The sequence below is a fragment of the Danio aesculapii genome, chromosome 4 (assembly GCF_903798145.1).
Source record: "Danio aesculapii chromosome 4, fDanAes4.1, whole genome shotgun sequence".
In the NCBI taxonomy this organism is placed as follows: domain Eukaryota; kingdom Metazoa; phylum Chordata; class Actinopteri; order Cypriniformes; family Danionidae; genus Danio; species Danio aesculapii.
Window position 1 is genome coordinate 54991046 of NC_079438.1, and position 12500 is coordinate 55003545.

The 12500-nt window shown below is 35.2% G+C and overlaps 1 protein-coding gene across 1 annotated transcript in view; it reads left to right on the forward strand.

Moving 5' to 3' along the window:
- The first annotated feature begins 6208 nt into the window (after positions 1-6208).
- The window catches only part of LOC130222593 (uncharacterized), a 9007-nt gene continuing 2715 nt past the window's right edge, over positions 6209-12500 (forward strand). The window contains exons 1-4 of the mRNA XM_056455134.1: positions 6209-6282; positions 8817-9067; positions 9155-9330; positions 11648-11923. Coding sequence (XP_056311109.1) covers positions 6281-6282; positions 8817-9067; positions 9155-9330; positions 11648-11923 — 705 coding nt within the window. The 5' untranslated portion in view covers positions 6209-6280. The remainder of the gene's footprint in view (positions 6283-8816; positions 9068-9154; positions 9331-11647; positions 11924-12500) is intronic.

The following is a 12500-nucleotide window of genomic DNA, read 5'->3' on the forward strand; positions in this document are numbered from 1 at the left end:
ACTTGTTGAGTTGATTAAACAGCTTTTCCCAATGAAATCAGGGTCATTAGGATGCTTGGATTATTTGGAATGATCTAGAACGTGTGATTATCATAAGACTGGACAGTTTCAAGCCTTTTTCAACACATTTCTGAACATAATACTTTTAATAACTCATTTCTAGAAACTATTCAAGCTGAAATAAAACGAATCATAATTTTTCCAGAAGAAAAAATATAATAGAAACTGTGAAATTTCCTTGCTCTTTTCATTAGGAATTCACAGGAGGGCGAATAATTTTGACTTCAACTGTGCTTGTTTGCTTATATACAAAATCATAGGTCCATGTAAACTTTATTGCTTTGGAATTTGTGTTTGCTTTCAGGGGTCAAAGCTGATGCTGGATTTAACGAGCGAGACACGTATGTAAATCTCGTTTGCTGTATTTGTTTTGCAGTCTAGTGATGTGAACATGCATATCATTCTTCCTCATTTGTCTTGTTTTCAGAGGTGACACAGCATTGCACAAAGCGGCGGCACAACAACAGCGTGATGTCTGCAAACGTCTGCTTGAAGGCGGAGCTTCCCTCAACCAAAACCAACTTCCTGGTTAGAATCATTATTTCTTCTTCTCATTATTACTGCTACTGAAACTCACACCTCAGCTCACACTTTAAAAAACAGCTTGAGGACATCTTTAATGTTTGATTTGCTTATGCACTTAAGTATAGTTGTGTGTTTTGGAATTTGATTGTAGTATTTTTATTTTGGGAAGTTTTCCAAATCATAATACTGTACATCTTAATTCCTCTTCATTTGATAAAACAATCCTCATTCTTTGTTGTTCTGAAGACACCACAGCAGTTTATAGGGACCTACTATGCAAAAAGTCACTTTTTATAAGGGGTTTAAACAAAGTAGTGTGGCAGCAGTGTGTGAATATAACCAGCTTTTAATAGTAAAAGTGCATTCAGTTTTTTTGTTTATAATCACACTTGATAATAACAAGCACTTCAGTGCTATAGTTTTTCATTTACAGAATGATAATGATCCTCTAATTGCTGTGAAATCCTATGTGGAGAAAGACAACAGCTGAGTAAACACAGACAGTCATGAAGTTGGCCTCCACCAGTGTCCAGACCTAAATATTATAGAGGCTGTATGAGATCGCCTAGACAGAAAAAGAAAGATATGACTCTCTAAACCTAAAGAAGAACTGTGGAAATGGCTAAAAGAAGCACATTATTTCAGAAAATGTCAGGACAATTAGAACAAAACGGCCAATGGAAGTGAATGTTGAAAAGTACTGATCCATTATTATCAAGTTTTGATCCATTTTGTCCCATCCTTCTGGTAATAGTTTTCATTTCAGCATGGTAATGATCCACTAGTTTGCAGTGAAATCCTATTTGGAGAAAGAAAACAGCTCATGAAAACCAGTCATGAAATGGCCTCCCACAGTGTCCAGACCTGAATATTATAGAGACTGTATTAGATCGCCTGGACAGAAAAAAGAAAGATATGACCAGTGCTTAATTTGTGACTTTGCGAGGTTCCGGAACAGATCGGGGATGGACAGGTGTGTGCATGATAGGGGAAAGCCATAGGGGGAATTAGGTGTAGCCGGAGGGGTGTCGCGGACGAAAGCAAAGAGGGTTGGGGAGTCGCGGAACAAAGTAAAGAGGGTTGGAGAGTCGCGGAACAAAGTAAAGAGGGTTTGGAGAGTCGCGGAAACAAGTAAAGAGGGTTGGGGTGTCACGGAACAAAGTGAAGAGGGTTTGGGGAGTCGCAGAACAAAAGTAAAGAGGGTTTGGGGAGTTGCAGAACAAATGAGAGAGCGTTGGGGTGTCGCGGAACAAGTAAGAGGTTGGAGAGTCGCAGAACAAAGTAAAGAGGGTTGGGGAGTCCAGCACAAGGTAAAGAGCGTGGGGAGTCGCGGAACAAAGTAAGAGCGTTGGGGAGTCGCGGAACAAAGTAAAGAGCGTTGGGGAGTCACCGAACAAAGTAAAGAGGGTTGGGAGTCGTGGAACAAAGTAAAGAGGGCTGGGGAGTCGCGGAACAAAGTAAGAGCGTTGGGGAGTCGCGGAACAAAGTAAAGAGGGTTGGGGAGTCGCAGAACAAAGTAAAAATGGTTGGGGAGTCGCAGAACAATTAAAGAGGGTTGGGGAGTCGCAAGACAAAGTGAAGAGGTTGGGGCATCGCGGGAACAAAGTGAAAGTGAACAGTGGATGGGTGGCAGTTGATGAGGGGGATTGGTAAAATGAGGTGCGGGATCAGACTTCAGAGGTGCCGGATCCAGTGTGTTCCAGCACAATTAAGCCCTGGATATGACACTCTAAACCTAAAGAAGAACTGTGGAAAGTGCTGAAAGAAATACATTACTTCAGAAAATGTCAGGACAATTACTTGTGGAACAACAACTGCCAAGGGAAGTGAATGTTGAAAAGTACTGATCCATTATTATAAAGTTTTAATCCATTATGCCAATCCTTCGGGAAAGGACTTCAGTGGTAATAACTTACATTTTCAAAATGAAAATGATTCACTAATTGCAGTAAAATCTTATTTGGAGAAAGAGAACACAGACAGTCATGAACAAGCCTTCACAGTTTCCAGACCTGAATATTATAAAGGCTGCATGAGATTGCCTGGACAGAAAAAAGAAAGATATGACTCAAAATTGACAGAAATTTCAGAAAAAATCCAGGGTAACCACATTAACAGACTTGTTCTGAAAAGGAAATACTGTGCTGTTGTGGGTTTTCGTACATCTCTCCACTATTTCTGTCTGGTTTTTAATATAGAGACTGATTGACTATATGTTGTGGAAAAGTCTTAGGCCAACAAAACTGGTAGAGTGCTTTTCCACAATACTGTACTACCTTTTTCCCCCAACAATGCCATTGAATGACACATTTTTAATGCATTTTAGGGGAAAAACACCTAAGGATTGTGCCCTGGATGCGGGAACCTCAGAGTTGGCGTCCATGCTGGAGATCCAGCCGGTGGATGAACCAGCATCACACGAGGATCTGGAGACGGCAGTATGAACGGCTCACACCACGGCGTGACAGGAAGAATTTTTACCCACAGAAAGTGGCTGTTAGCACTCCTCGAGCGTCTGCTGCACTCGCAGAGAAGCCGGCGATAGAGAAAAGAAAGAGAAGTGCAACGAGATTGCCTCGGGGCTCAGAAAAACCCTCACCGAACAGGAACGTGTCTAGCTGTTGTTTTCAACTCATGTCGCTGTGGGGTTTTTTTAATCGTAGGCTCTGACCTAGCATTTATTTATTGCTCTTATTTATTATAGCTATTTATTCAAAGGCGGATTGCTGCATTGTGTGTAGAGAGACGTCGCCAGAAAAAGCACGTCACATTTGTGTGCCAAAGACGCACAGGAGAAAGAGGCTTGAACGCGGAGATTTCGAAAACCAGACATATTTACAGCTCTTTCCGATTCGTTTGTGTGCCGTTACAGTGGCGTGATTGTGAAATTATCTTATAAAAGATCTGAGCCATATTCGATGCAATATGAATGGATGACATTTGTGCATTTATCTATTTAATATTACATTACATTAATGTTTCAAGACAAGCAAAGGAAACTGGATTTGTGTGAGTGGGGTATTTTTTTTTTCATTGATGGTAGCTTTGAGTAAAGGAGAAAGACACCGACGAGAGTATTTCCAACACTTGCTCCATCCTAAACCATGTCCAAATCACTCAATGCAACGTGTCTGCATGAAAACAAACCCAGATCCATTTACACACGAGTGATCTGCTGTGGTATCTTGTATTATCAGTTGAGATTTAAACGCATTATTGTGCATGGGATTTTTTGTTACCTCTTTGGATGTTTCTACCCTTTCAGTGGTTATGTAATGAAATGGCATATTATTTCTTTTTTTATTAATATTAACATTATTATTATGATTTAAGCTGTATGGAAATGTTCAGTGGTTGTATTTTGCTTTTTTTTAAAAAACCTTTTAAAAGTTGGGACGACTTGAATGTTTTAGTTTTTTCTAATTTCTGAATATCAACTTTAGGTGTGTTTGAGGTGACCGGGGTGAGTAGATGTGACTGATATCATGTTGCACGGTTGCTAAACTGGAATGTTTTTCTCATTAAAAGGGCAGTTGGATGGAAAGCACCAGTGTTTTGTGGACATTTTTTTACAGCTACTGTTACTGAAGCACTCGTGATTCACAATTACAGCAATGCCTTCACTCTAAAAAAAACGCTGGGTTACTTCAAAAATATTCGAAATTTGGGTAAAATAGGACAAAACTCAACACGCTATTGAACCGCCAACTTATCCAGCAGATGTTTTAAGCAGCGGATGCCCTTCCAGCTGCAACCCAGTTCTGGAAAACATCCACACACACTCATTCAAACACATACACTATGAACATGTTAGCTTATTCAATTCACCTCTAGCACATGTTTGGGGTGGGAAACCGGAGGAAACCCATGCCAACCGGGGAGAAATGCAAACTCCACACAGAGTGCCAACTGGCCCATTGAGCCACATTGCCACAACAAATTACATTAACCATGTTAATTTCAATTAAACATCCACATTAAGTTTTTTCCTATAATTTTACCCAATTGAGTTGAATAACCCAGCATTTTCATTGTTTTTCAGAAAAAGTGTTGTTTTTCAGTGCAAATGTGTAATCGTTATTGGTTTATTTTAAATCGTATTGATTTTTTTCTGGTCCCCACTAGCAGATATTTGCTTGTTTTAAGGAGGAACTCTTGATTTTTGCTTTCTTAGAGTTTTGATTTAACTCTTGATTTTTATGCAAAAACAATTAATAAATAAATTAAATACGCAAATGTATAAATAAATGAGTAAATAAATCCACAAATTCCTGCATAAATAAAATAATAAATATGCTAATAAATAAATGTACATAAAAATCCACAAATTCCTGCATAAATAAAATAATAAATAATAAATATGCTAATAAATAAATGTACATAAAAATCCCAAATTCCTGCATAAATGAAATAATAAATAATAAATATGCTAATGAATAAATGTACATAAAAATCCACAAATTCCTGCATAAATGAAATAATAAATAATAAATATGCTAATGAATAAATGTACATAAAAATCCACAAATTCCTGCATAAATGAAATAATAAATAATAAATATGCTAATAAATAAATGTATATAAAAATCCACAATTCCTGCATAAATGAAATAATAAATAATAATATGCTAATAAATAAATGTATATAAAAATCCACAATTCCTGCATAAATAAAATAATAAATAATAAATATGGTAATAAATATATGTACATAAAATCCACAAATTCCTGCATAAATAAAATAATAATATGCTAATGAATAAATGTACATAAAAATCCACAAATTCCTGCATAAATGAAATAATAAATAATAATATGCTAATGAATAATGTACATAAGATCCACAAATTCCTGCATAAATAAAATAATAAATAATAAATATGCTAATGAAGAAATGTACATAAGAATCCACAAATTCCTGCATAAATAAAATAATAAATATGCTAATAAATAATGTATATAAAAATCCACAAATTCCTGCATAAATAGTATATAATAATAAATAGTGCGAGCAGGTAAATAATTAAATAAATTACACAAATGTTGAGAAAACTGTAGGTTTATTCTCCCCTTTCAAATCTTTATTCATTTATTCTGATAAGGATGTTGACCTGAGGAAAAGTAAATATGGAACTAACGTTCAGGAAATAAATGAATGTTTGAAAGGGGTGAGGGGGGGGAGGATAAACTTTCATGTTAGTATTTCTTTTCCCCAGCATTCGTCCAATTTTTATACATTTATTATTAATTTGCATATTATTTTATGTTTATCCATGGTTTTAGCCTCATGGATTTTGATTGTTTTTTAAAAGTAAAACAAGATTAATTTAGCTTCTGAAGTTCGTCTGTCCTTAATTTAAGTAGTTATGTGTAACTAGAAAACAGACGTGAGTTCACGTAAGAAAAATCCTTTTATTTTACTTATATGTTTCACTCCTTTGCTCTTCTTTACGCAGAAATCAATCAAAACTTTAAAAATGTACATTATTTTTCTATTCAAAGTCTCTTTTATTTTTATTTTCACTTTAACTGTTCTGCTGAATCATTAGCTTGTCTATCCGAGTTAGCCTGTGTGACTTAAAGTCTTGTGACTCTGCGTTGCCTGATGACGTCGCTACGCCCTCTTCCATTCAAACAAAACTAAAACCTTTGCTCTGTTTGCCATAAAGCTCGGAGAGACCGAGAGAGGAAAGTCATGTAAGTATTTCCACTTTCCTATTTGTTATTTTTTCACTTTGAGAAAGTTAACAGTGCCTATAGCAGACTGCTGTACTGTTTGTAGTAGTATTGGTGTTGTTTGGTTTAAACTTCCGTGACTTCTTGTTAGATAGTTGTCGGTTTTAATGTAGAAAGATGTCGAGAATGAGATACAATCACATCAAATCCGTGCACATTGTTTTATGTAGGACTAAAGCAAAAGGGAAACGGAGTTTAATGGCGAGGGTTTATGGACATGCCCGGACACAGTCTACTATATAGCCTATATACAACAGTGATCGCTAGTGAATACTGTAATATATCATAAAATGAATGAACCTTTGGATAACTCTCCCCGATTTACAACTAAATACTTTCAATACAAGTACAATATTTCATTAAATTAATTAGATAAAATATGTTTTATTTAATTTCTTTAATGTGTATTTATTTACTCAGATAAAAAAAATACTGTAGTAATTAATCGTAAGTTTGATTGTGTTTCTAAACAATATAATATAAAATATTTACAGTTCTTTATTAACGATTTCTACAGAATACTGTAGTATTAACATAGTGTGAACTAATAAATAATTCATTATGTAATTAATTATTCATAATTTGCTTTGAGTAATAAATATTGTAGTGAATTATAGCTTTTACTACATCAGCTCGTACTGTCATCAAATATATCTTATTGTTGAAACTTATATTGAATCATTTTAATTTGTTTATATTATATACAGTAGTAAACATTCGAAGTAAATCAAAAAAGTTACTCAAAATTGTTAAGACAAAATCAAATGTTGTTCAATAGTTTTAGGACAGCTTTGACAAAAGGTGATGATCCACTTCATATGTTGACTACTGTAGTTGTTAACGCATTAACCACAGTTATCATGTATTACCACAGAAACTATATAATTACCACTCCACAGATTAATTTGAGGACTTACTATAGTTTAAAATAAACGATATAGTATTTACTGTAAATTGCTGTGGTATTTTTCTTGTTTTTGTGTGCGTGTGTGTGTGGTGCGTGTGTGTGTGTGTGCGCGCGAGTGTGCGTGTGCGCATGTTTGTGTTCAATAGAATGCAGCTCAAAATGACTAAATAATTGTCATTTAAAAACGAAATGCATATATTTTAATATAATACACCAAAATAATTGTACATTTTAGGGTTCAGTGGAGTTATTTGAAATGAAAAAGTAGACATTTTATAGTTGAAATCAGAATTATTATAAGCCTTTAAACGTCACTTTAAGCTGTATAGAAGTGTCTTGAAAAATATCTAGTCAAATATTATTTACTGTCATCATGACAAAGATAAAATAAATCAGTTATTAGAAATGAGTTATTAAAACTATTATGTTTAGAATGTGTTAAAAAATCTGCTCTCCGTTAACAGAAATTGGGGGGAAAAGCAGGGGGGGCTAAAATTCAGGGTGTTTAATAATTCCGACTTCAACTGTATGTGCATTTAATTTTCTTTCCGTGTAAAGTTTATTTCATAATATTTATTTATACATTTAAAAGTTATTTGCAAATGCATTTTAATTGCTTTATTAAATTATATTTAAAATGACAATTTAAATAAACACATTTAAATATGTCTAATTATTTGTCCATTTAAAATTAATAGTGATTTATTTGAACACATTTTAATGCTTCAATTATTAAATTGATCATTTGATTCTTCATTTTATTTCTAACCGGCACTACTGGTCCTCCATACCATACTCGTTGTTTGTTTGTTTGTTCGTTCGTTAGACTTTTATTAATCCCAAAGAGAAACTCACATGTCCCAGCAGAGCTCTCCATACTAAAAATAAATAAAATAAGTTACACATAGGGCAGCACGGTGGCGCAGTGGGTAGCACGTTCGCCTCACAGCAAGAAGGTTGCTGGGTCAGTTTGCGTTTCTGTGTGGAGTTTGCATGTTCTCCCCGTGTTGCCGTGGGTTTCCTCGGGGTGCTCTGGTTTTCCCCACAAGTCCAAAGACTTGCTATAGGTGAATTGGGTAGGCTAAATTGTTCGTAGTAAATAATGGTGTATGGATGTTTCCCAGTGATGGGTTGCAGCTGGAAGGGTGTCTGCTGCGTAAAACATATGCTGGATAAGTTGGTGGTTTCATTCCGCTGTGGCGACCCCTGATGAATAAAGGGACTAAGCTGAAAAGAAAATGAATGAGTGAATAATAAAATAATATTTCCAGTACTGGGTTACAGCTGTAAGGGCATCCTCTGTGTAAAACTTATGCTGGATAAGTTGTCGGTTCATTCCTCTGTGGCGACCCCTGATGAATAAAGGGACTAAGCTGAAAAGAAAATGAATGAGTGAATAATAAAATAATATTTCCAGTACTGGGTTACAGCTGTAAGGGCATCCTCTGTGTAAAACTTATGCTGGATAAGTTGTCGGTTCATTCCTCTGTGGCTTCCCCGGATTAATAAAGGGACTAAGCTAAAGGAAAATGAATGAATGATATAATAATAATAATAATAATACTAATATTTGTGTATGTTTGTCCAGGGCTCAGGATCAAGTCAACACTGACCTCCAGATGCCTGGAGATAAAATAAAACTTGAGTTGAAGCTCCTGATGGCCTACACCTACAAGAGACGGCCTACAGACACCCGCCTGCAGCAGATCATCCAGCAGAAAGAACACATTAAATCAAGGGTGTCCCGCAAAAAGAAGAAGATCTCATTCTTGAAGTGCTGTAAACCACAGACGGATGATGATGACGATCGTCCTGCACCACAGCCTGCGACTCTGCAAGGTGAGTGTGAATATGCACATCTTTAACATGTGGTTGGAAAGTATACTTTGTAAATGAGTCAGCGAACAGTCCATGCAATGCTTTCAGACTGTGTAGATGTGAAAGTGGCTGAGATGGAGAAGGTGGCTAGCGTACTGACGGAGATCTCAGACTCTTTGGACATCCAGAGTGACATCGCTGCAGACGGCGATGATGAAAATGGGGATGTAGTAAAACAGCTGGCAGACATGCTGCGAACACACGGAGATGATCTGGATAAAAAGGTCAGTCATCCATGTTCATCTTGACCACTAGATGTCTCTATGAAACCTTTCTCTGTCTCAGGTTAGTTTAATGCAATGTTTTTTATTCTCTCTATTAAAAAAAACAAGTATTGCTACTATTTTAAGACAAGAATAGGTTGTGTTCAATAGTTTTAGCACAACTTTAATAAAAGATTTTGATCCAGTTTAAATGTGGACTACTGTATATGTGTATGTATATATAGTCTAGCTTGAAATTATTCATAAGCCTGACAAATTCATTTCTGACTGAATGTTTAAATGTAAATAAATGCTTAGAAATATCTATTTTTTCCACAATGATGCCTCTTGTACACCGTCTTATTATTTCTTGTGTAATTTCTAATAAAACAAATCATGCTGGTTGAATAAAAGTAACTTACAAAGCAGATTTTGTCAGGGGTAGCAGGAGCGCTGGTGGCCGGTACGAGCCCTATGACAACATTCAAGTGGGGCTGACAAAACTGAAGACTAGGCGAGTGGAGTGGAGTTTAGTGCAAATGAAATTGAGTCTGGGGTGGGTTGAGGGTGCAGGGACCCTAACTGTGTTTTTTTTTTTTTTTTATTAATTTTATTAAAAGATAACTTTGGATTTTTTTTTTGTATGTGTTTGAGTCAAATGTTTTGAAGTATTTTATTCAAAATAGGTCTTGTTTATTTTTTAGAAATGATGACATTTGTTGAAGGTCAAGGTTATTGCTGACTATTATTATAGTTATATAGCTCCTCTGTAAAATCAGTGGTGTTGTGTGAAAATAATATTGTTAATATTATTTGTATAATAATAATATAATGTAAACAAAAAACATTTTTATTTTCAATTTGGAAGAAATGTCTTCAGTAGTTGACAAAAAAAAAAACATATATAAAAACATATATCTATATATATATATATATATATCTAGATATAGATGTATAGATATATCTATCTCTCTATATCTATCTATCTATCTATCTATCTATCTATCTATCTATCTATCTATCTATCTATCTATCTATCTATCTATCTATCTATCTATCTATCTATCTATCTATCTATCTATCTATCTATCTATATATATAAAAGTATAAAAGTAACTTACAAAGCAGATTTTGTCAGGGGTAGCAGGAGCGCTGGTGTCTATGAATATATATATATATATATATATATATATATATATATATATATATATAGATAGATAGATAGATAGATAGATAGATAGATAGATAGATTGATTGATTGATTGATTGATTGATTGATTGATTGATTCCAGTCAAAGTCCGAATACAAAATTTCAGAAGCATTTTGATAGTAGACTATAAAAGAAAATCCATAAATGAGCAGTTTTCTACACTTTATTCATGTTTTTATTTATATATAGTTTATTTATGCTAATGAATCACATTATGAGACTTTAATCTTTCTTCCAACAATTTTTAACCTTGAAAAGTTAAAAAAGTGACTTTTATTGACATTTTTATATAGTTTACAGTTATTATTGTCTTTGTTGGTGTTGTATATTACGCTACAGAAATGTATAATAAACTGCCAGTACATTTTATTTACGTTATTTTACAGATTTCTTATATTATTTCTTATACATGATATTATTGCAAACTACTAAAATGTCAATAAAAGTCGCTTTGGTAAACTGTAGGAGTTGAATTTTCAACATCAAAAGTCGACAGAGCAGAGATTAAAATCCCATAATCAGGGTGTCCGCGGGGTCCTAAAAGGTATTAAAAGGTGATAAATCAGTGTAGAGACATTTAAGGCGCTTAAAAAGTCTTAAATGCTATTTTGCAAGGTGTTAAATTTTATATAATGTTCGGTTTATGCAGTGGTTGTATACTAACACTTGCCTGAATTAAATCTGCGAATAGGATGCTGTGTAGTTTATGAAATCGATAAAATCCTGCTAGATTTGACATCATGCTGCTTTGTTTACTGCAGTAATCAAGGTAAAACTGTTATTCCTGCTGTTCTATAGGCCCCAACCTGCTGAATTAGCAAGATTTCATAGATTTTAATCAGTACATGAATAATGTTTTAGTTTTGGATTAATTTCTTACATTAATATTTAGTAAATATACTGTAAGTGAAAATCTCGCCAGTGTTTTTGGTTGAAACTTAAAGTGATTATAAGGTTTTAAAATCTAAGGAAAGACTATTGAATGTATTGAATGTCACTCTGATATCTGTATATACTCTGATAATGCAATCCACAACAGTAAATAAATGTAAAACACTTAAAATACAGAGTGTTAATTACAGATATTTCCACAACTGAAGCACGCTTTCTCATCTTCTCTCCTGCAGATTAAAGAGAACACAAGGTTGAGTCAAATACTGCAGTCCTCCTTCGGGTACTCGTTCTTCCAGAAAGTTCTGGAGTCTTTCTGTAGAAGTGTGTCTTCAGATGTTCCTCCTCCACAGCAGGAAGATGAGAAGATGAACGTGGCTCTGATCTGTGAAGCCACCAGTCTGCTCTCCTCCATGAGTTTACATCCCATGAACCATGTGCTGGGCTTCGGCGCCCACTACCTGCACGAGAAATACCCCACATGGGTCAGCAGAAACATGCAGCTAAGCAATGTAAGTGACAAAAAACTAAGAAAACAAACACACAAATTTGTTTGTCGATTTATATTTTAATTTCCATTTATCAATTTATATCAGTATGAATAAACCCATTTATTAGTGTGTGTATATGAGCAATATCACACTCCTAGCAACGCGATATGGCTGCATATCGGCACTGAAGTTGCTTAGTGTCCAACCAGTGATGATATACAGCCATATTGCCAGTGCTTAATTTGTGAATTGCGAGGTCCTAGAACAAACCGGGGTAACGGATCCGGCATGTTACCCGAGGATGTAGAGGTGCCGCACACGGGGGGTTTGTTGCGGACTAAGGTGAAGAAGGTGTGGGGGGGAGGGGGTGGTGGTATGGCAGGTGTTGGATGATAGAGGGGTGTCGCGGACGAAAGTGAAGAGGGTTGGGGCCGGGGTAGGAAGGCGGTTGAGGAGGGGCATCAGTAAAATGAGGTGCTGGATCAGATTTCAGAGGTTACGGATCCAGCATGTTCTGGCACAAATTAAGCCCTGCATATCGCACTTCTACATGTGTTTGATAGTTTGAACAGTTTGACAGCATAATCGTGTGTATAAA